This window comes from Barbus barbus (genome assembly GCF_936440315.1).
Source record: "Barbus barbus genome assembly, chromosome: 26".
Taxonomy (NCBI): Eukaryota; Metazoa; Chordata; class Actinopteri; order Cypriniformes; family Cyprinidae; genus Barbus; species Barbus barbus.
The window spans coordinates 30731338-30757253 of record NC_136754.1 but is presented as its reverse complement, the minus strand read 5'-3'; the positions used below and the strand labels follow the sequence as shown (position 1 = coordinate 30757253).

At 39.2% G+C, this 25916-nt stretch overlaps 2 protein-coding genes across 2 annotated transcripts in view; both read right to left on the bottom strand.

Annotated features, from left to right (window-relative positions):
• Positions 1-19834, bottom strand: part of LOC306846174 (tensin-3-like) — a 49766-nt gene extending 29932 nt beyond the window's left edge. The window contains exons 1-12 of the mRNA XM_079379322.1: positions 19515-19834; positions 8629-8778; positions 8478-8528; positions 7744-7866; positions 7581-7645; positions 6606-6689; positions 5898-6010; positions 5659-5719; positions 4778-4853; positions 4244-4370; positions 4068-4139; positions 3840-3941 (exon numbers count right to left, since the gene is read on the bottom strand). Of these exons, the coding sequence (XP_079235448.1) occupies positions 3840-3941; positions 4068-4139; positions 4244-4370; positions 4778-4853; positions 5659-5719; positions 5898-6010; positions 6606-6689; positions 7581-7645; positions 7744-7866; positions 8478-8528; positions 8629-8778 (1024 nt within the window). The 5' untranslated portion in view covers positions 19515-19834. The remainder of the gene's footprint in view (positions 1-3839; positions 3942-4067; positions 4140-4243; positions 4371-4777; positions 4854-5658; positions 5720-5897; positions 6011-6605; positions 6690-7580; positions 7646-7743; positions 7867-8477; positions 8529-8628; positions 8779-19514) is intronic.
• Positions 19835-22609: 2775 nt separating this feature from the next.
• On the bottom strand, positions 22610-25262 carry LOC306846189 (uncharacterized protein). Its single transcript, XM_079379344.1, has 2 exons — positions 25240-25262; positions 22610-24264 (listed from the first exon to the last, which is right to left on the bottom strand). Exon 2 carries the CDS (start codon positions 24257-24259, stop codon positions 22742-22744), a length of 1518 nt encoding a protein of 505 aa, XP_079235470.1. The 5' UTR covers positions 24260-24264; positions 25240-25262; the 3' UTR covers positions 22610-22741.
• Between the last annotated feature and the right edge of the window lie 654 nt (positions 25263-25916).

The following is a 25916-nucleotide window of genomic DNA, read 5'->3' as shown; positions in this document are numbered from 1 at the left end:
AATCTGGGTTCATCTGCTTGCATGTACATGCATCTTCAGTAAGGTGTGCATTTCACCTTTCAATATCTGCATTTTACTGCATTACTACTTGATGTAAACTGCACAAAAACAGCTGGCGGTGAACTCGTTTTTCCCTCCAGGTTGGCGTTCCTACAAGGGTGTGACGTCACGTGAAAACTATCAATACTTTCTTACTTTGTTCCTGAATGAATCAGTCGTTTTGAAAGAATTGATTGAATAAATGACTCAGTGAATCACTTGTTAAGACAGTGGCTTACTGCCACCTACTGGTGATTGTAGCTTCATTTTTAAAAGTATCATTCTATTTTTATCTATATATTCAATTTTTTTATATTTAAAACCGAAATGCATTTATGCAAATTGTAAGTGCGGTGTAAATGCATGTGCAAGTGCTAAAAAAATAAATGAATAGAATCCTGCATGTTTAATTATACTTAGCTTTATTTTAAATGACCTTTACCATCTATAGAAACTTTCCATTCCACAAAAAGTTCCTTATAGTGGAGAAAAAAGTTCTTCAGATTATTAAACTGCTTCTTCACACTAAGACAATGGTTCTTTTGAAGAACTATTCACTGAAAGCTTATTTGAGGAACCCAAACAGTTCTGTTATGGAATCACTATGGGGGAAGAAAGAGAAACCTTTTTGGAAGGTTTATTTTTTGCTAGTGCATGAAGACACGGTTGATAGTGATAAACTTGCATTGAACCCGGAATATTTCTTTAAAGCTGCTCAATGTAGAAACCGAAGCATCTCAGCACGTTCAGTCAGCTGTGTCAGACTACAACCATTTCCTCTAAAGTCTGCATTAAAATAATTTAATTTTCTGTCTCTTTCAGACGTGCCTTGAGAGAGGCGAATGGCGTTTGTATTGTGTTTTGTCATCAAAAGCAGACAGAATTAGCCAGCACAAACAAAACATTATAATTACAATTCCAGTCATCTTCCTGCCAAAACCTCAGCATCACAACTGTGTGAGTCAACAAGACTGACCATAGACCAGCTAAACCAACACCGCGCTGACATACGCACACGCACAACACTGATCCTCCCGTCACCGGATCAGATGAGCAGGACTGAACCTTGTCACAGAGCTTCATTTGAAACGGTGCTCAAATTGGCTGTAATCCAATAGCAGCCTAAATTATGAAGTCATTTGCATTTTTACTCCAAAATGATGTTCTGTTGTTTTCTTCCTGTCTGGTTCTGGTTCCTCCTTCAGTGTGTCTGGCTCAACAACACACATGGGACAAACTACATGCTCATTCTAGGTCTAGGGGTTTGTTCAAATCACTTGCACCAGCTAGCGATGCAAGCCGGAGGAAGCAGCTCTAAAATCAATTCACGGTATTATCAGTACTGTATTGTTATTCCTGCAATCTTTGCACACACAGGGCAATCTCTGCAAAAGACAGCACTATACCATTATTATCTGACGGTTTCCTGTAACCCGCGGACTGGCATACAGACAGCTGCAGAGCTCAGGACAGTGATGGTGCAGAGATGTGGAATTTCTGTGAGCTTTGAGTCAGCGTGTGCATGTGAAAACAGGGCCTGGAGTCTGCCGCAGGAATGCTCCTCAGAATGAGGCGTCTGTTTGTGCTTGATCAAACCCTCATCATTAAAGGTGCTGGAACTTGTTTCCATGAATATTTTTATTCAAAACAGCTGCGGGGGACCTGTGATTTTGGCCAGACTATTCCTGTGTTTGTGAGTTTGAGACGGGTGCGAATTCTGCAGCGCACATGAAGTCCTGCCATCAGCCTCACCACAGTCAGAAAAAGATGCATGGACTCTCGGGGTGGTTTCAGTGTGTGTGTGTGTGTGTGTGTGTGTGTGTGAAACAGCAAAGCCACAGTACAGAAAAAGACACAGACTGAAAATTGCCCAACTATGCAAAACAACAAACCTTTTAAGACGAGCTCAGGCAGCAGATGTGATATATCATAAAACTGAAGGAAGGTTATGCTTTAAAAGGACAATGGGGTTGTACAGTAGGTAGGGGTGGGCAATGTACCGTAAACACGATCAACCGGTAGAAATTTGTGATCGTGGTTACACGCTCATGTGACATTGCTGTGCTACGTGGTCACGAAAACTTATCGTTTGCACACATTTTTAAGCATTGCGTTTTAAAACACTTGATTTTAAGCTGTTGAAACGCAATCAGCAGTGAAAGAGAACTCATTTGGCTATATGCATGCGATGTCAGAGATTGTTTCTGAGCGGCGCATGCACATGAAGACGGTGCTCGTAGAGCGACGGAGTATTGAACAGAGCTATTTTTGCCACTTTATAGGCCTTGAACGGTTAAATTCACACATTTGTATGTCAAAATGCCCGTCTTTTCAAGTGAAAGCAAACAGCTGAGAAAGAAAACACATGTATATTGCATCTGGGCAGCTCTTAAAGTGACAGCAGTCTAATATTTCTGCTGTCTGTAATTCATGTGAGAGAAAATCTCTCACTGCTCTTGACTAAATTACTTTTGCAACTTTAATAAGAAGAAATTATGCAGAATATGCAGTATTTTTATTCATTTGATTACTTGAAATTTCTTATTTATTTGTTCTGTTATTTTTATTTTTATTTTTGTCCTATTGCTTGTAAGTAGTTTCTTATTCTTATTTAATCACTGTCTGTTTACTTGTCTTCAGTGAGCTTGAGTTTTTTTTTTTACATATAGTGTGATAGAATGTTTTGGTCGTATCGTCCACCACTAACAGTAGTTTCTTCTGAACAGGTAAGCTAAACTCAAGCTAAAGTTTTTATAATGTACTATTGCTTATATGATATTGCTTTTATATTACAGATCAACAGACAAGTATGTTCAATATATTTAAATACGTAAAGAAGCACAACGGAGGGGACCAAAGACCTATGGATTTATGCCACGGATTCATGAACTGCTGTCGCTATTTTAAAAAAGATATGACTTATTAAAAAAGATAAGCCTTATTTGGACAAATGTTTGAAATTAATTTAAAAACTAATACCAATTTGGTTAAGTGAATGATTAAATGACTCACTGATAAAGACTTCTCTCACTTGTTTCATTCCTTAAAGAATCAGGTTTTTTTGATTGAACCAGTTGAGTAAATGATTCAGTGACTCACTCACACAGTCATTTGTTGCCACCTACTGGTGTAATCATGTAACCTGCAGAAAGAATCACTGTAGAATCATTTGGACGGTTATATCAGCTCTGAGCCAGTCAGATTTCAGGACCAGAACTTACAGTTGTGTGTATTTAAAACAGGATAAATACAATCCCCATGTACAACTCCTATTTTTGAACCTAATTAAGTTGCTGGACACACTATAACATAAAACAAGTCATAAACATTTGTCCTTTGTTTGTTTGTTGTTAGTAATTGGATAATGATGCCAACCCCTCAGAGGACCTCAGATGATGCCACCCCTCAAACAACATATTCATTCAACATCATTGCTGTTAATAGTGTTCAGCGTCTGTTTGATTACGTCATTAACTAACTGCATGACTTTACTGTACTTTTCTTCCATATGGACATCAACTTGAGGAGTCACCACTGATAAGCTACTAAATATAATGTAGAAAATTTTCCATAAAGCTACTTTGCATTGATTTGCGTCGTGAAAAGCGCTATACAAATAAACTTGAATAATGGTGCAATTCACAATATGAGCGTAAAACATGCTGCTGATAAACAAACAACAAACTCTGGAGTATCTTTGAGGTGATTTGAGCATGTCTGTGAAGCCAGAGCTTCTTCAGCATCATATAATCTCAAGCACATGTCCTTCCTTTAATAAATAAGCATTCACATCTTCCTACCTTCTGCAGTGCAGATGTTCTGGTAGGAGTTCCATTTAGAGAGGGAATCTGTGCTCATGTAGTCAACCGTCACATCTGGGCCATTGTGCCAGCGATCTGAACCTGAGTGAACAACAGACCGATGGATAAGAGCTAGACCGCAGTCCCTCGTGTGTACAGCACTGCCTCACAGGACATGAGGAGTGGAGAAACTTCAGTATTACCTGACAAGAATACAGAAAAACCCACCTGAAATTCTTTCTGGACCATCAGAGAAAACTAACTCCACTTTCCCATAATCTGGAAATCTGACATCTGAAACTGAAACATCAGAATATCAACACAACTACATTTTCATTCCAAATAACCTCAGTGCTCCTGAATGGGTCACTGCATCAGTAGTGGTCAGACGGCCCATTGCTGACCTTTGTTAGCGTGCTCCATGTCGTCTTTCTGAAACACGAGGCTGTAGGCCTGAACGGCTCCTGTGTGAAACTGAACTCTGAATATGAGGTCTCGCTCAGATCCGCTGCTCTTATGGAAGCATTTCACCTGCAGACAGAAGGGAGAACATTGATACACAATGGAGAGAACAACACAGCATTCCTCACTGACATAAAGACATGGATGAAGGATGCAGAAGTGCTGCTCTGATCACCAAATCACTAAACGTCCATCTAATGTGTTTCGTTTTCCTCCATTACATTCACTTTCATTCTTTATCCCCTTTATTTTATCAAGCATCTAAAGCATTTATAAACACAAAGCACTCAAACCTGTTCTGTCTGGATGTAAATTCTAGAATACTCTGCTTTGATGAGAGCTTTTCAGTCGTATGCTGGCATGATTAAATGATGAAAAAGTGCATGAATTCTTTCTGTAGGTGCAGTTACATATTTGTTATTGACCAACATGTATCTTAAATGCTTATTCTGTGTTTATTTAGGGTTTGTTTGTACCATAATATCTCCCTTCAGTAGCTGCGCTGGTTCGAGAGCGATGCAGATCCTGTGTCTGTGAGCGGCTCCAACGTGACTGCAAGATATGTTCAGAAATCTCAATCAAACCAGGGTTTTTATCATTAACTGAAACTAAACATTTATTACTTGAAACAAATTACACATTCAACTAAAAACAACTTATTTCAGCTAGTGGCCAAGGCAACATTTTCTCATTTTCACTTATTTTACATTGCAAAGTACTAAAATAAATAGAACTAAATAAAACTTGATAAAAAATAGTGCTGGGCAACGATTAATTGTGATTAATCGCATCAAGTGTTTGTGTACATACGGTAATATATGTGTGTGTACTGTGTATAGTTATTCTGTATATATAAAGACACATATACAGTATATATTTAGAAAATATTTATTATATTTATATAATTTATGATATATATAAATATATTTAATATATAAACAACCTATTTTTCTTAAATATATACATGCATGTGTGTGTATTTATATATACACAATAAATATACACAGTACACATACATGTATTATGTACACACACACACACAAATATATATATATTGGATGCGATTAATCATGATTAATCATTGTCCAGCACTAATAAAAAACTATGTAGAAAATTTAATGCATAAGCAAAAATAAACAATTAATAAAATGAATAAAACAACTAAATTACTAAAACTTTAACTAAAATAAAAATAAAAACACAAATGAAATCTAATTGAAAATATTTACAAAAACTATAAAAGCATATCATTGCTACTAAAAGCACACCGAATCAAACATGAGCATGAGATATTAAATCCAATCAGAATGTATCTCTATAGGCTGTCATTAACATGCAGTGATGAGGATGGACTCACTAGACTCCGGAGACATAGACCACCTGCATGCCCTGATACACCTTCAGATACAGCTGACACACTGCAAAACATCACGATGCAAGAGTAAGTACCAGTCATTTTTAAATCTGCTCCAGTTCTGGCTGTTCTAGCACTGGATTTTTAGGTTCAATATGTCTTTCCAGCGCTGTCTTCTGTTGCGCACTAACTGTAACACATGATGCAACATCCTTCCACATGAAGTCCAGAAGAGCACTGACCTCCAGCAGGGTCAAAGCAAGGAACGCCGTGAATGAGGATGCAGTGGAGGAAGAGAGGAGACGTGTTCATCTTGATGGAGCCGCTCAGGAGACTGCTGAGGATCGACACGTACCTGGACAAACAGCAGAGCTTCATCTGACACGGAATAATCAAGTGTGCTCATTTATGAGCTATTCAGGCCTTCTTACATCAAGAATTTACTTGATTCTCCATCAATCATTTTCTAGAAAAATCAGTGCGTCTCAAATCTGATCATCAGGATCTTCTGAGGAGCGTTTGTTTCCAGAAGCTTTACTCTCACTGTTCCTCAGCGGAGGAATGATCTTCATCTCACATCTTCTGAGGAGCGCTTATTTCTTCATCTCTCAATCAGCATTGCATTATATGTTTGGATCATTTACATCTCATCTTACTGAGACATATTACTGGAGATATAGAGTGATGACTGACATTTACATAATTTTATGTCAGTAAATCTGAGATATAAAAATCAGATATCTGCTGTATCTCATCGATTTGCAGTACAAGCATCAGAATTTTATCATATAAATATCAGCATCATCAGCAAATTGCATATTTTTAGTCAGTGTAGGCCAATATAAGTGTAAATGCAAATAAATACTGATCATGTCAGAAGAACTAGCAAAGGAAGATGATCAGATCATCACAGAAGCGTGTGTAGAGCTGCAGGGTTTGAAGTGAATCACCTTTTCTGAGACGGCGTCATCAAAGCAGAAACCTTGTCATCATAGAACTTCCTCATGGCGAAGCGATCTAAAGCCTGATCCGCACTGTCAGGAAGATACGAACACATCGTTCACGTCATTCACACCAATCCATCCACAGCATTACATCAGATTACAGCAGATCACCAAATACCACAGCGACTTTAACAAAACCTGTGTTGGCTTTGGAATACTAAACCACTAGATGATGAAGATGAGAGCAGTCAAAACTCACAACATCAGCTGTGTGGATAAACTGGGTTTCATTTATCATTGCTTTGGCACAAAATACTTTCAACAACTACATCTTTCACATTACATTAATTATCTTCTCCCTCAGACACAAACCCCTCCGAAGCTCAAGGTACTTACAGCCCAGTCTGCACATTTCCATACTCTTTACTAAACAGATAAACTTCAAAACCTAACATAATACAAAACTGAATTAAAAAGATATTGCCCGCATTTCTACAGTAATACCGTATTGATTATATATATATATATATATATATATTGAAAGTGAAATCAACTGCTGTGACAAACTGAAAGTTGGAAAGGAGAAATGTGTGAAGAGTTTAGAAAAAGTGACCAAAGTATTGAGAAATGGGCCCTAGCGATTGTAATAATGATAAACAATCATAAATATAATTTAATGTCACAGAATCAAATTAATATATTCATTTATACCATAATAATAATACTAATAAATGTCATAAGTTAGATCAGGTAGAAGGAGCTCTCTAAGGTTACAGTGATCTGATTCTCTGACAGGAGAACTAAAAATCAGCACAACACCAGCATTATGTTAGTGAGGAGAAAAGATCCTGCAGATACAGACATTAGATCTGATGATTCACATGTATGAGTGATCAAATCCTCTGCAGATGGAGTGTGAACGGCTGAGCGTGTGTGATAATGAGAGTGAGATCTGTAGGAGCATGTGAAGAGCGAAGCTACCTGGCAGAGACGTCTGTGAAATGAACAAAGGAGGAGATGACCACTCCGATCCTGCCCTTCCCTCCCTGGTGAATCAGAGAGAGATCATGCATTACTGACACACAACACAGCTCATCCCTGGCCAAACATGTGGTTTGGTGATAAGGCTGTCTCAGGTTCTCACCCTGCAGTGAATGACCACCACGTGCAGCGGGTCGGTGTTTAGCCAGTTCTCTATGGCCTTACAGATGGTGCAGATCTTATCCAGAGGAGGAGCATGGAAGTCCGGCCATCCTGTGTCCAGAGTCTGAGGAGATGGTAAAAGACTGTAAAAATGCTACAGTAAAAACCTGTTAATAGGTTAACGGTAAGTTCGCCTCCTATATACAGTGAAAAGCTGTATTAGACATTACATGTAATTTTACGGTAGTATACCGTTTTTGAAAGTGGAAAAAGAGCGTATAATTTACAGTGAATAACCATAAATTGACATTCCCAGAATTCCCTGCATTACATTTCACATTCAGTGTTTTTTCATTATAATAACTATGTTTATTTTTAGTTTATTCTTGTCAGTTGTGTCCATTAGGGTTGTATGTTACATCTTATGTTGTTTAATTAATGTTTATTGCATTATTTCAGTTACCATGATGGTGTTTAGTGTTTGTGTGAAAGACACTGTACACCTTCTATATATGTTAGTATTAAAAAGCTGCTTGTGATGGGCTTTAGTTCATCGTGTGACTTTCTCATCACCACCTGCTTTCAGTAGTTATCAGTGCATTACAAAGCAGATTTCAGAACTTCCATAGGTTGCTATATTATATAAACTATATTTTTTACAGTAAAATTCTGGCAACCACAACTGCTGTTTTTTTACTGTAAATTTTACGTGATTGTTTTTACAGTACACACTACCTTAGGGTTCATCTTAGTGAGCTCCTGCTTTCTCTCTGACAGGTTGATCACCTGGAAAATGAATGATGATGAGTTAAACGGCATCAGACCGGAAATGACAGAACTTGATCAGAGAGTGTTTCTCCTGTGTGAAAGCGTAACGGATCCTCACCAGATAGTTGTCTGCGTGTTTGGACTTGAGCATGCGTGTGACATCTCTCAGGTTGCGCAGGTACGTCTCCTCGAAGCAGTCTTGAGGGAAGGACACCGCAATAATGCGCTCCGTCACATAGGTGAGGTCGAGCTCATATCCCTCCTCCATCTGCAGACAGGAGACTCAAATCACCCCTGAACTTCAGAAGCTCACGAGAACAAGTATGTGACAGGAGACAGATCACATGTGCTACACATTCATTCTCCATTGGCATAAAGTTAAACATTTCTCATCGTCGTCATGTCACTCAGCGGCTCACAATAGAAAATGAATGAGATCATTAATGTTGCTTTGCCACTGAACGAGGCTTTAGTGGAACTGCATCTATACTGTTTTGAAAGAGAATTGCACTTAATTGTACTGAATGTGCACTTGTTGTGTACTTTAAATCTTAGTACACACTGCCGTTCAAAAGTTTAGGATCAGCAATATTTTTTATGTTTGTTAAAGAAGTATCTTTTCCTCATCAAGGCTGCATTTATTTAATCAAAAACAGAGAAAAACAGTAATATTGTCAAAATACTATCAGAAATACTAACAGTTTTCTATTCCTTTTTTTTTTTTTAAATACTACTACTATTTTATTTTAAAATACATTTTATTTTTGGAACCTCTGGTACTTTTTCAGGATTATTTGATTAATAAAAAGTTTAAAAGAGCATATATTCAAAATAAAAATATTTTCTAACAATGTCTTTACTATCACTTTTTTTTTAAATCAATTTAACACATCCTTGCTGAATAAAAGTATTAATTTCTTTAAATTCTTAATATATATATATATATATATATATATATACTGATCCCAAACTTTTGAACAGCTATAATATTAATGAAGTAAAGGTTAAGTTAATTTCTAAAATTGCACTTTGTAAAATGTCAAATTAAAATATGTGTTTGAAGTTCATTTTTAATCATTATGTTTTGATAATCTTTAGTCATGTTTTAAAGAAGGGCATTTTGATATATAATAAAGCACAAGTATACTTGATTAGTTTAACTGTGGTGTGTAAACACTTTTAAATTCATAACATACAAGTTTGAATAGAAATTACATTAAAGTATATTTTAGTTTACCATAAATGCTTATCAGTAAATTCAGCAGTACGTTAATCATATTTCAAATACAATAGAAGTGATTATGAAATTACACATAAAGATGTACATGTTGATGCAATTGTAAATAACAGGCAGTTAAGTGTCTGGAAACATTCAATTCACTTTGCAAATAAATATACTATTTTCTATTATTTCTGTAATAAGTAGGCTACTCTTTTTAAAGTATGCTTCTTTTCAAAAGAGTTATCTCTACATTAACATATAGAGAGGTTCGGCACTAGTTTAAATTTCTTTCTGAATTTAATTTTTTCTTTCTGAAAATTACCGAAAATCAGTGTTCTGTGGAAGTATTGCGTGGTAGTGTGTGTGTGTGTGTGTGTGTGTGTTAATGTTCGCTGTTCAGCACAGAGTCGCTCAATAAAGAGCTGTTTCATCAATGACAAGTGATAGGAGACGTGTAAGTTTGGTTTAAGGACTGTTGGGTGAATATCAGCTCATGTTTCTAAAGTCCTGTTCTGTGAGAGAAACCGCTGCAAACCACTCATGAGTGAACTGTCCAAATGAATCAGATCGACTGACGAACAATTTCACACCTTTACACAGAAACGAACCGATTCAAACGAACTGATTCATTTCGGGAATCATTTAACCCTTCAAAATGATATTGTAACAGATAGTTGTCGTTAAGGCAATGGACACCCCACTGGAACTAATCTGTTACAATATCATTCAGATGAGATGCTATTAACAAATGGAAAGCTTTATAAAGTGTCGTTCTCCTCGAACATTTGTCAGTTATATTCTTGTTATCATAACATTTCTGTCCATCTGTTGTCTTTGTTATTATCCAGCGAGATCTCTGGACTTCCTGTGGATCTGGAGCGGCTTCATCCGCTGAGCTTTATCTGTTGACCATCTCAGATTCTTCTGCTTAACACAACACTGTCTGCATGGCCATCACCCTCATCAGACGAGCTCCGCTTCAGCCGGACGAAACCAGCGTCACGGCTCTGTGAAAGGATATATCCACAGTATATGTGCCTCCAATCACTTTCAAAACCACCGCAGAGCATTCAGACACTTTAGTGTGAGTCGAGAAGAAGTGGAAATTCAGAAATATTTCACAAAGGCTTCAGTTCTTCTAAAAGGGAGACCTGATTTAAAAATTGTGAGAGAGTGTGTATGTGTGGCTCATGTTGGGGTCAAAAGGTCATCAGAATGTAACAACACCACATCATCAACTGGCCTTGAAATAAAATGACACTTTGATAAAAATGATTTTGTGAGTGAAGTAAATACTACATAAAAACAAATGCAATTTCTACATTAAATAATTTAGTTCAGGGAAGAATGAAAAAAAATTAAGGAAATTCTATATTAGTACTCAATTTTCACTGATTTTGAGTTGTATGTTGTACTGTTTTATGGTAGCTTTTGTTGTTAGGTTAAGTAAGTTACTGTTTTGTGACATCTGGAGTTTTCTACTCAGAATGTCCCATTCATACTCAAACACTAGCTACTGACTCTCCGTCGTTGTGTATGGTGTATCAAGTATTGATGTGTCTGTGTTCATTTGGGTAATAATTCTGTTGCGTAGACATATTATCTTAAAAGGATAACAAGCTGTCTATTTGCTTATTAACATGTTTTTGTAAGTGAATCGCATGCTTTAATAGCATGGTTGTTTCCCAGTGCCTCATCGATTGAGTAAAGGTTTGAAGCCATGATTGAGTGAAATTGACTACATATTGCAGATTTAACTTAAAATAATTCAGTAACAGATCAGATTCTAACTGGTCATGTTAAATTTACTTATTTCCTTTGCAAATTTTACCTAACTTAGTTAAGTAGATTTTAATTCATTCGATACTTACATTTTTACTTAAAATGTATGTGTGCAAAATACTTGCAAAATAAAAAATTAAGTAAAAATCTTACTTATTGTTTTTTTCAGTGAGCATATGATTAAATGAGAACTAAGACTGACAGGGGACAGCACTTCATACTGACTCAAATATCATAAATATACAGTATCTCACAGAAGTGAGTACACCCCTCACATTTTTGTAAATATTTGATTATATCTTTTCATGTGACAACACTGAAGAAATGACACTTTGCTACAATGTAAAGTAGTGAGTGTACAGCTTGTATAACAGAGTAAATTTGCTGTCCCCTCAAAATAACTCAACACACAGCCATTAATGTCTAAACTGCTGGCCACAAAAGTGAGTACACCCCTAAGTGAACATGTCCAAATTGGACCCAAAGTTTAAATATTTTGTGTGGCCACCATTATTTTCCAGCACTGCCTTAACCCTCTTGGGCATGGAGTTCACCAGAGCTTCACAGGTTGCCACTAGACGACATCACGGAGCTGATGGATGTTAGACACCTTGAGCTCCTCCACCTACCGTTTGAGGATGCCCTACAGATGCTCAATAGGGTTTAGGTCTGGAGACATGCTTGGCCAGTCCATCACCTTTACCCTCAGCTTCTTTAGCAAGGCAGTGTTCATCCTGGAGCTGGGTTTGGGGTCGTTATCATGTTGGACTACTGCCCTGCGGCCCAGTCTCTCCTTCAGTATGTCACAGTGCATGTTGGCATTCATGGTTCCCTCAATGAACTGTAGCTCCCCAGTGCCGGCAGCACTCATGCAGCCCCAGACCATGGCACTCCCACCACCATGCTTGACTGTAGGCAAGACACACTTATCTTTGTACTCCTCACCTGGTTGCCGCCACACACGCTTGACACCATCTGAACCAAATAAGTTTATCTTGGTCTCATCAGACCACAGGACATGGTTCCAGTAATCCATGTCCTTAGTCTGCTTGTCTTCAGCAAACTGTTTGCGGGCTTTCTTGTGCATCATCTTTAGAAGAGGCTTCCTTCTGGGAAGACAGCCATGCAGACAAATTTGATGCAGTGTGCGGCGTATGGTCTGAGCACTGACAGGCTGACCCTCCACCCCTTCAACCTCTGCAGCAATGCTGGCAGCACTCATACGTCTATTTCCCAAACACAACCTCTGGATATAACGCTGAGCACGTGCACTCAACTTCTTTGGTCGACCATGGCGAGGCCTGTTCTGAGTGGAACCTGTCCTGTTAAACTGCTGTATGGTCTTGGCCACCGTGCTGCAGCTCAGTTTCAGGGTCTTGGCAATCTTCTCATAGCCTACGCCATCTTTATGTAGAGCAACAATTCTTTATTTCAGATCCTCAGAGAGTTCTTTGCCATGAGGTGCCATGTTGAACTTCCAGTGACCAGTATGAGAGAGTGAGAGTGAGAGTGATAACACCAAATTTAACACACCTGCTCCCCATTCACACCTGAGACCTCGTAACACTAATGAGTCACATGACACCGGGGAGAGAAATTAGGCTTGTTCGAGATGAACTATACTAGCCTGCCAGCCTGCACTTTTCATGAGCAACAGAAACACTATTTTATATACTGCACCATCTGTTCATGAATAGCCTAAATTTCGACATAAACATTATTTAAACACCAATAAAGTGGGGGTATATATGCTTTTATCAGTGTTTTTTTATTCTATAAATGTTACTCAATATAACAGTGCAACAACACTGGAAAAAGCTTTTCTGTTATAATAACACAGATTTGTGAGCATTATTGGAATTGAGTTGTTAGAATAAACACGCAACACACCTCGTGCTTGTCATCACAGAATCTGACCAATGAGAATAAAGTGTGTCGTCATCAAGCCTCTCGCAGCCGATTTTGAGCAACTACAGCGCCTGACCTCGGCGGCTGGTCTCGTTTTGCTCTCGCGGTACATTGATAGCACATGTGAAGGTAAGGCAGCTGCAGCGCCGATCAAAGTCGGACAAATGTTCTAACCAGAATGCATTGCTTTTGTCAGGCGGCACCCGATCTTTGCAACGCTGCATGAAGTCGAACAAGCCTAATGGCTAATTGGGCCCAATTTGGACATGTTCACTTAGGGGTGTACTCACTTTTGTGGCCAGCAGTTTAGACATTAATGGCTGTGTGTTGAGTTATTTTGAGGGGACAGCAAATTTACTCTGTTATACAAGCTGTACACTCACTACTTTACATTGTAGCAAAGTGTCATTTCTTCAGTGTTGTCACATGAAAAGATATAATCAAATATTTACAAAAATGTGAAAAAATGTGAGGGGCGTACTCACTTCTGTGAGATACTGTGTGCATATATATATGTGTGTGTGTGTATATATATATATATATATATATATATATAGTTAACACTACAGCATAGGGACCAATTCTCACTATTAACCTGTTGCTTATTAGCATTCCTATTATTAATATTTTGTCTGTTTATGAGGCATGATCATATTCTACAACCCTAAGCCTACACAACAACTACACTTAACTACCTTACTAACTAATAATGAGCAGCAAATTAGGAGTTTATTGAGGCAAAGTTCATATATATATATATATATATGAATATTCATAATATTTCTATACTATCAGACTCATTATCTGTGCTCACTTTGATTACATGTGTGGTCAAATGCTTGAATGTACCATCGACACTGATATTAGGAAGTCTCAAAAAACAATAACACGCTGTCTAACTTGGACAACATTTATAAAGCAAACTGATGAAGGTTTAACGAGGAGCAGTGAGAAGAAGTAACGCTAAAACAAAACAATCACAATGAGTTTGACAGACATCTTCAGCACTGATCTGCAATCTCGTCTGAGAAAGAGCTGGAGTTACTGAAAACCTGAAAGCCCGAGATCATCCGTCTGATTGGCAGCAGGATTTTGTATGAAACAGGAGGACAGAAGGAACACAATACAGACTGAGGAGGACCTGATTGAGTCATCAGGAGCTGCATGTGCTCATGGAGGCTGTAACTGATGCTGAAGCACTATGTTCTATGACGGTGAAGGACTGTGTTTGATTCATTCATCTACACTAAGGGCTAGTTTGACTAAACAGGGCAAATTAGCACAAGAGCGCAATTCCAAAACAGCGCCGATGGGGGGGTATTTCTGTGGGTGATTTACTAACAACACACAAATTAAAGAACACGGACACAACATCTCATACACATATCGACCAACACAATATACCAAACACAGCGCAAATTCTACTCGCAAATAAGGAATAAAGAAATAAAGAATTCACAGGAAGTTTAGGCCAAAAAATGAAGGTTTGCTAGAAGTTTAGAAAGAGCTGGTATTGTGTGACTCCTAGTTGAGGGTTTGAAAGTCTTTTATTTCCTGAAGCAAATTAAACATAACATGGCTTGGCAAACTGTGTGTTCTGATAATGTGTTCTTCTGGCATTACAAATAAATGAATACGTGTGTGAACAATCCTCTCCTTCCACCCTTCTCTCTGTTCTCTGTGTGACTCCTCCAGCAACAATAATTGTAGGAATTTCAAGAGCAAAATAGTTTAAGGATACTTTTTTGGATGTTAAATAATGGTGCAAATACCAGTAATTTAACGAGCGCAAACGTTAGTAAATCTCGTTGCGTGATTCATTTGAATACTGTCCTCCTGTAAAGTTAGCATCTGAAAGGGAAACTCCTACAAATGCATATGAAATAAGATCAAGCACAAAAATAACTGTGTCCACGCCTTTTCAGCGCTAATTCCTCACTGCGTGTCTTTAGTAAAACCTGACCGGACTATTTTAACACCAAAAGACGGTTTGCGCTGGTGCAAGCTGTTAGTAAAACTGGCTCTAAATGTGTTGTATGATTGATCTCCACACAGAAGCGGTAGCTGGATCTCGGCGCGGTTTCTCAAGTGACTCCAGACGTGTCTCTGCAGGCCCGCCGTGGGCCGCACATGCCTCTGATCAAGGTGTGTTGTCCTGAGGAAGAGATACAGCTCCTGCAGGCATGAGAAGCCAGAGAGCGTGTGTGCTGAGATCCGGGCCTGTAAAAACAAGCTCCACTGGATCAGCTTTCTGTAGCCTTCAGCTACATCAGACAACAAACCCACACGACATGTTCAGAGCAGACGTGTGTCCAAACCACTGAACTTCAGCCAACACGTGTCCAAACTCCATCAAACCATCTTCAAATGACTTCAGTGAGATTACTCTGACCAGAGGTGGACAGTAGCAAAGTATTTTCACTTTACTCAAATGAATTTAAAAAGTAGTACTGTTTTTCGTTGGAAAACTTGTACTTCTTTACATTCCAAAGCATAATAGCATAATTTCATAGTTTCATATATTTCATAAATAAAAGTTTTTTATTTTTTTTTACCTTTAATACTTAAGAACATTAAAAATGTCCCAGGTGGAAAAAAAGTGCACTTCCATAATATACTTAAAGTGCTCTATTTGCTTGCACTAATTTTGTATTTAATAAACTAAAACTGATATTTAGTACTTCTTGAGATAAACTTAAGATCATCTAAGTGTACTCAACTGTGCTATTTTGGGACACCATGAAAATGAACTACAGTAAAATGCACTTTTAACATACTATCTGTATGTAAAAATGTATTTATTTACCACTTGTAGCACACTTGAACCGTCTTTCATACACTAGTACACTCAAGAGCACTACAAGTGATGACTAAATAATTATTTTTATTTTATTTAAATACAGAGATCGTATGTTAAAAGTACATTTTAGTTCATATTTATGGTGTCCCAAAATAGCACAGTTGAGTACACTTAGATGAAGTTTATCTCAAGAAGTACTAAATATCAGTTTTAGTTTATTAAATACAAAATTAGTGCAAGCAAATAGAGCACTTTTAGTAGATTATGGAAGTGTACTTTTTTTTCACCAGGGGTAGTACTTTCTTGTTCTCAAGTAAATCTTTGAATTACTTTTACTTGAGAACCAGATTTCTAATGTAATTAAGTATTAAATAATATTTAATATGAAACATAGTACAATAACATGTACAGTATTATGCTTCGGAATGTTATGAAGTAAAGTTTTCTGAAGAAAAACTCTCTGATAAAGCAGAGTAAAAATACTTCTCTACTGTCCGCCTCTGACCGTTACACTGTAGCTTCAAATGAAGAAGATAAGAGGACAATGTGAAGTGAGTTCACAACCACAAACAGCTTGGCGTATCAGACCAGATCTACGTATATTCATGAGAAACACAACACTGAGAAGCAGATGGCCAGATCTCACACAACAACCTGCTCCAGACTCTCAGACTGACAGCTCACACACCTGGACACACACCTGGACACACACCAGCTCACACACCTGGACACACACCTGGACACACACCTGGACACACACCTGGACACACACCAGCTCACACACCTGGACACACACCTGGACACACACCTGGACACACACCAGCTCACACACCTGGACACACACCTGGACACACACCAGCTCACACACCAGCTCACACACCTGGACACACACCAGCTCACACACCTGGACACACACCTGGACACACACCAGCTCACACACCTGGACACACACCTGGACACACACCAGCTCACACACCAGCTCACACACCTGGACACACACCAGCTCACACACCTGGACACACACCTGGACACACACCAGCTCACACACCTGGACACACACCTGGACACACACCAGCTCACACACCAGCTCACACACCTGGACACACACCAGCTCACACACCTGGACACACACCTGGACACACACCAGCTCACACACCTGGACACACACCAGCTCACACACCTGGACACACACCAGCTCACACACCTGGACACACACCTGGACACACACCAGCTCACACACCTGGACACACACCTGGACACACAACACTGCGTCTGACAGATACCTTTATTCACAACCGGTCAAAAGAGTTTTCAATGGTTTTAAACTGCAATGTATTTCTGTGATCCGCAGCTGTATTTTCAGCATCATTACTCCAGTCTTCAGTGTCACATGATCTTCAGAAATCATAATAATATACTGATTTACTGCTCAACAAACATTTCTGATTATTATCAATATTGAACACAGTTGTGCTGCACAATATTTTTGTGGAAACTGCGATGCATTTTATTTTTCAGGATTCACAGATAAATAGAAAGCTCAAAAGAACAGCATTTATTTGAAAAGAAAATATTTTGTAACATTATAAATGCATTTCCTGTCACTTTTGAGCATTTTAATGCATCCTTGATGAATAAAATTATTATTATTACATATTATTAATTTTATTTTACTGACCACAAACTTTGCAACAATAGTGTGCACTGCATTGAAGGTAAGCACTGTTCAGTTCGTTCATTCTCCGGGAATCAAACCCGTGTTTGCTCTACTCTTTTAGCTACAGAAACAGCATTACTCTGATCCTCACCGATCCAGATCATTTGTCCTGTGTGTTTTGTATTTAAATATGAATTAACTTCTCTCTGTGTTCCTGGAAGACGGGTGAGAACGGCTTGATTGATGATCTTCAGGCCACATCGTGAAGAGCCTGAGATGAGGAGACCTCATGCAGAACTGAACTGACGGTCAGTCTTTGAACCGTCTGAGTTGTCTTCACTAACACTGTATTTTGATGGTCCACTTTAGACATTCTACTAACTTTAAGTGAACTACATGTCAACTAGCAGTCATTAGAGTATTAGTAACTGTCGGCTTTCATTCTGATGGACATTCTACTGACTGTAAGTGACTTTGCAAGTGCATGTCAACTTATTCTACTAACCTTACAGTTTACTAATACTCTAGTGCGAGTTAGGCGACATGTAGCTGCAAAGTTACTCATAGTCAGTCTAAAGTGGACTACGGAAATAAAGTGTAATCATGTTGTATATCCAGCATCAGGATCCTGTCAGAAATAGCAGCTCTGAGGTCCAGACCACGAGCAGAAACCATCCGGAGGTTCCTGTCGGTTTCTGGAGCTGCTCTAAATGATTGCTTCTCTTCACGCGGTCAAGAGCTCTTTAACCCTTCGATCTCTGCATCAGACGACCTCAATCACACATCCGCTACATCTCATCCGTCTGTCCTTTGTCTGAAACGTTCCCTCTCTTTCCTGCTGTAATGGATTACATATGTTCCTCATTTAAGCGAGGTGAGGGACTGTGATTTATTACTGTAACACAAAGACCGTTCAGCCTGGTCACCTGAGAAAGAGCGGTCTGATTGACTAACAGAGGATCAGCAGAGAGACAATCAATAGATAATCAATGAAAGTGGCTCTGATGATGATGAAAGAGGACATGCAGGAGTGTGTGTGTGTGTGTGTGTGTGTGATGGGTGGAGACACACCGAACATTCCTGGAGTAAATATTCACACAGCACTTGTCATTAAATGCCCAACCCTGAGGACAGCAGTCGACTCACATCAACAACGTCTCGATTATTCCTTGAGATTCAATGAGAGACTTTTGCTAAAGTCTCAGCTGTTTTTCCTGAGAAAGAGTAACTTGCCTCCTGTAGAGTTTCCAAAAAGAGTCAACAACGTCTTGAGATCTCAAAGCCTGCAATCACAAGTCACTGCCATCTTTATATAACTCTCAACTCTCACTGGAAGACTCTTCTGACTCCGTGTCTTGGGATTTTAGGGGAAAAACCCTCTAATACTCGATGAGATGTAACTGAGAAGCTCATCAAGCTTTGAAAGAGAAGCTGTGAGCCGCCCCACGGCAGAAATGTGAAAACTGCTTCTACAGAATGAAAATCAACACACAGTTCATTCACACAATTCAATCAGTGCCATCACACACACACAGATCTGAGGCACTAAATACAGCTGTCGTCTGAACCCACAGAAGCACTGAATGCAGTGTGAAGACTGATTCAAGGAGAACCCGCACAGAGAGCTGAGCTTACCTTGTCTGGGGGAGAGTTAGCTGCTCTTGTAAGAGTGAGACGAGAGGGAGACTCTCTTCACCTCGTCATAGTTCAGCTGTAAATCTGCCACAGACTGCAGGAGAGAGGATGAGGATTCAGACTTTAGTCCAGGATCAGTGCTGCTCGCAGCTCATTGCTTTCTCATTAGTCATTTCAGGCTTTTCTGAACTCAGCTCCAGAGTTAGTGAAAAGAAAGACGGCCGCAGCTCTGGATCCTCCCCCTGCTCTCCTCTCCTCTCGTCTCCCCCTCCACCTCCATTCTCTGGCGGTTCCCATGCAACACACACACACACACACACACACACACACACACACACACACGAGGGATGGGGGAAGGGACAGCAACAATACCAGCAGATGCCTTCACACACACGCTGACAGAACTGATCAACTGAATGAGACATTCAAGATAAACACTAATGACCCATCAATACACTGAGATCAGAACACATTCAGTGAGGAACAAACACTCATCACTTCAGCAACACATTCAAACTGACATAAAACTACAAGAAAACTAAAAGTAGGCTACTCACAAAAACACATTTGTATTTGTAATATTTAAAAAATAAGACCTTGAAACTTACTAAACTAAGTTAAAAATAATGAATAGCTAAAAATAGCTTAATAAATAATACTAAATAGCTTAAGAAATAATAAATAGCTAAAAGCAAACATAAAATACTAATCAAATTAAATATACCAAAATACAAACTTATTAAGTTTAGTGAAGTTCACAAACAATTTGTGAAGTTTAAAACAAAAACAAGAAGTACTAATTAAATTAACCTTTTTTTTTTTTTTAAATAGCACCTTAAAATGTTGCGGATCTTAACTAAAAGGAAACAAAGAGTAATAATAAACTTTTTTTATTTTTATATAACTATAACTTTTTTTTAAACATCACTTACACATTTTCATCCTTACAGCAAATAAAATCACAAGATATCTCTTAAATATCTCAACAATGTCTCAAAGTGTGCTCAGATTCAGATCTCAGTATGAACGCAAACCGTTCTCATCGTCGTGAGAGTCACTGTACGCTGCAAACAATTCTTACTCTGTATTTTTGTTGTTTTCCAGTATAAATGTCTCAACAATCTTATCAATACACATTTACTGAGCAGCAAAATTAGTTACAATTTTATTTATTCTTAAAAAAAAAAAAAACTTGCTTTCCCTTATTAAATTAAGTTGATTTCTCCGACCCTATTGACAGATATTTTTACTTGTTTTAAGCCTGAATCCAGTTTTGTTGAGTAAATGTATCTTGTTTCCGTAATTGGATATTTGTACTGTAAAACAAGACAAAAATACTCAGTAAGAAAACAATTCTTTGCAGTGTAGATGCTGTCAGGATGTCATCTATTGGCTCATTTGTCTCTGTTGTTATTTCTTCAAGCATGAACTCTTTCTGAGTTATTAAAGAGTGGAATCTGAGCAACACAATCACCTCTGGATCACTGTAACTAGTGTTCACATTTAATTCATTGTCGTCTGTGTAACCGAACCCTGTTAGTCACATGACTTCTGGCCAGACTCTTGAAGACAGCCGTTCATTGGTCTTCTGAAGGCGCAGGAATGCTGCATTACATAACAGGGCTTTGTGTGTGGTGATCTCTGATAGCTGGTTAATGACTGACAGCAGAGAGAGCAGCACACGAGTGGAGAACATCACTGATGTGTGTGTGATCAGCTCCAGTGTCCTGTTCCAGCACTGTGAAATGTGTAATTACTCCAGATGAAGGCCGGTTTTGAATGACCTGTCCTGCTTCTGTGTGTGATACGCCACCTACAGTGAGCTGACGGTGCTGCAGCAAGCAGATGTAGCTGCCCTGATATTAACGCTGTTCGCAGGCTCAGACAAGTTTAAAAACACGCTTCATTGCTCCAGAGACCTGATATAAACTCACAATGGCAACGCAAGAGCAATTTCAGTGGCACATTATTATTTATTGCTTTATGAAACAGCAGTGTATGTAACTGCAAGCACATGTCAGGGATGTGCAGTGTATTCCTCTGAACACTGGTACATTTACTAGATATTCCATATGAATCATTCGGCTTGTTGAAACACTGTGCTGTGTCTCATGACTGTACTTTGACCGCCACAGGACAAGTTCATCCACCTCTCTTATCTCTCATTGATTCATCCGGCACGCTTCTCCACTGTGACGAGTCTGGCCTACGCATGGCTTAGTCATTAACATACGGCATCTGAACACAATCAGCTCTACATCAAAGCATTCTGGGACAGTAAATCGGGGCACAACTATTAAAGGGACAACTTTGTGCCTATACTCACTCGCAGGCCATCCAAGATGAACATGAGTAAGGGGTCCATAATAAGGGGTTCATAATCCATAATAATTCTTCCTCCAGTGAAAAAGTGTTCTGGTCTGAATCAGGAGAGACATCTACACAGATCAAGCAGCGTTTACAAGACAAAACAACTCTAAACAAATATGTGGCTGGATTTTGATGTGAGAGACAACAGGAGATGCACTTTTTCACTGGAGGAAGAGTTATTATTGATTATGGACATCATGTATTTTAGTTAAAAACATCTTAATGCTGGATTTGTTTGAGCTTTTGTTCTTCTCCAGATGTTAACTGATGGACTGGAGTGGTGTGGATTATTGAGATGTTTTATCAGCTGTTTGGACTCTCATTCTGACGGCAAGAAAAGAAAAGAAAAGAACTAAACATTCTGTATGTCTCCCTCATCTAACATACAATATCAGCTCACCAGCTCATTAGCAGAGAATGCAAGACTTGAATCGGGTGTGTCCTCTGAGGGAGGCATTCAAAATGTTCAGTGGTGGGGGCTCATCAGGACAGGTCTGAGAGCACTGCTCTAGGGTATACACTTCTAGGGTTAAATAAGGTACAAATGTGTCCATTTGCATGTCCAGACCCAGTGACAACCCCTAAAGCAGGAGTGGAGGGCCGGTGTCCTGCAGAGTTGAGCTCCAATCTTATTTAAACACACCTGAACCAGCTAATCAAGGTCTTTGGATTACTCGAAATGTCCAGGCGAGTGTGTTGGGCAGATTGGAGCTAAACTTTGCAGGACCTTGGCCCTCCAAGAGTACGACTGGACCATAATGAATTATCACATTATGAAGAAAAATCCCCTCCAAGTATCTGTACAACTAAAGCAGAAACTCACAAAGGGTTCTGTACAGTATGTGCTGTTAAATAAACTAAATGGTCCGGTTGGAGCATCCCGCAGGCGCTGACCACTCACTTCTGAAACTCTCCTGTTTATTTCCATCTGCAGATTCAAAAAGAGCCTCAAATGTCACGCTGGTGCATTTAGTGATTTTGCACTGAATGGATGCTGTGCCTTTGACTTCTCGGAGTGAGCAACGAATCGCACCATCATCTTCATCGCCATCAACCGGGATCTCAGTTACGTTTGGGACAGAGGAGCCTTGAAACTCAGAGCTGGAGTTCTTCCCGCAGACGAGCTGCTCCTTGTCCACAGACATCAGGTGGCGTCCTCGAATAACCGCAGGAGCGTCACAGTAAACCCTGGTCAGATCCACCACGTTCCTTTCGTTGTAACTCAGCCAGTCAAAGAAGTACTGTAAGCCGCAGTCGCAGCGCCAGGGGTTCCCATGAAGCTGGACCATGCACTGGAAGTCCAGGTCATCAAAGAAGCCATGTGGGATGCTCTGCAGGCTGTTCATGGACAAGTGCAGCTGCTCCATGTCATGCTGATCCTTCAACAAGTTCACTTCCAGTGAACTCAGTTTATTTTTCTGCAGATGGATGGCTTTTATACTAAACAGCCCACTGAAGACAGAGCCAGGCAATGCCGTAATCCGGTTCTCAGACAGATCCAGTTTTTTCAGCGAGATGAGGTTCTGAAAGAGATCCGAAGGGACTTCGGAGAGCTGATTCAGAGACAAGTCCAGATACGTAATGTGATGCAGTTTGTGAAAAACATTGCGGGGAAGCTGCGCCAGAGTGTTCTTCTTGAGGATCAGCTTCCGCAAACCAGATGGGAACGTTTCAGAGCTTAGGTTGCTGATGAGATTGCTTCGGAGATTGAGCTCCTCCAGGTGATCCAGATGAGTGAAGATCCCTACGGGAAGCTGTGAGATCGAGTTGGCATGCAGCGAGAGCGATCTCAGGAGAGAGTTGTTCTGGAAGGCATCTGCTGAGAGGGAGCTGATGTGGTTGAAGGACAGGTCGAGCTCCTGCAGTTTGTGGAGACGATGGAAGAGAAGTCTGGGCAAATATGACAAGACGTTCCCCCTCAACTGCAACGTTTCCAGTTTGTGCAAAGAGTTGAAAATGCCAGTGTCCAGTGCGCTGATCTTATTGTTGTTGAGCAGCAGTCTCGTAAGGTTGGCCAGCGAGCTGAAGGTCTGCACGTCAAAACTCAACCGATGATTTCCACTGATTTCCAGCTCCTGCAGCTCAAGCAGGCAGTCGAAGGCATCGCGAGAGATCGTTTCCACGAGGCTGTTGAGAACGACCAGCTTGGTAAGTCTGAGCTTCTCTCTGAAGGAACTGCTGTTCAAAAGTGTGATGCCCGACGCCACTACAATCAGTTCTCTCACCTGCGCTGAGATGTTGACAGGTAAAGCTTTCATGGACTCGTCTGAACAGACGACCTTTGCAGTGGAGAAGCACTGGCACAGATCAGGACAGCAATCAGAGCAGTGAAGCTGAATCAGGACGAGCACAACCGCTGCCCAGTGTTTGTTCATCTCTTCTGGGAACAGAAAAGCCACAGTTCAGTTTAAGTCAGTGCGTCTCTTTGTGTCTGCTGAGTTTGGGGTACATTTATGTCCAAAAATAACTGGGTTTTAATATTTAAGAACAGTTCAAAGATCTTGTCTGCATTTATACAAGCACATTATAGCATTCAATACACTGATGTTTCTATGAGTATAAGAAAACATGTTTGGGTTACACTTTATTTTGATAGTCCACTTTAGACATTCTACTAGCTATAAGTAACTACATGTCAACTAATGCTCATTCATTTGCAGCTACATGTCTACTAGCTCTCAGAGTGGACTGTTAGGGTAGGTTTAGGGTTAGTAGAATAAGTTGACATATACCTGCAAAGTTTCTAATAGTCAGTATGTTGTATGTTGTGGACCCATCAAAATAAAGTGTTAGAAGATATTAAGCAGACAGTCTACTAATACTCTAATGACTGATAGTTGACATGGAGTTGCAAAGTTACTTACTGTTAGTAGAATGTCTAAAGTGGACTATCGAAATAAAGTGTTACCCATGTTTGATGTCATCAAATGTACATTAGGTCTTGATGATTGAAAGAAAATTAAAGATTTTGCTAACACTTTATAAGACATCTGTATCGACAGGCACTTTAATCCAGGTTTTGTCAGCATGTGCTTTTCCTCAGACATCAAACCCATGATTTTGACATTATTAGAAGCAGTGATTGCATGCTTAACCAGCTGAACTACTGTTGTAAATTCCTACATAAATGAATACATTTTAACATATAATTCAATATTTCAGTATAAATGCAATGTAGTAACAATAGTATACATATGAACTGACTTGAACCTATATTAATAAAAGTTGCTAAATAATGTTGTTCATTGCACAATACCTAACTAATAAGGAATTAAACCTGATTATTAACAATATAAATATTTAATTACTTAACACCCAGCAAATATACAATATTATATGTGAAAACAGACATTACCTGCCGCTCTGTTGTGCACATGCAGCTCGAGTTGAAATAAGCAAATTCCACTTTGATGTCGGTGGTTTTCAGATAAACTCTTGAGTAAACGGACAGTCATTGGTCAGGTCTATCTGTGACTTCAGTCATGCTTTAATGTTCTGCCGCCTCAAACTGTTGTAAAACAATGAGTGCATACATTCATTTTGGACAAATAATTATCCATTTAGTTTAATATTAATAATGAATTCTCCCAAATCTGATGATTATGTAGTGGTAACTACAGGATAGAGGGAGGTTTCATTGGGCCCAATGCATAAGACTGATAGATTGACCCATAAAGACAGCTGAGCAACATGTGAGGTGTATGTTTCTCTGTTGAGCACAGTGTTCAGACTTATGAAATCCATCTGAGACCAAACATAATGCACTGACACAACCGCATCACATTTCCACACAACCGACTTCTGTTAGTTTGTGAAATAATAAGTTTTTAACAAAACTAAATCTAGATGACAGGCCTCTTATCATGTGTACAGTGCTTACCCTGTAACATGCCTGACTGACATCTATCAGTCTCAACACTTCACAATCACTTTACACTTGTTTATTAGTCATTAGTTATTTATCAATTAAAAATTATTCTACAGCATTTCTTCATTATCTCAGTCAATGTTAATTTCATAATTTACTAATAC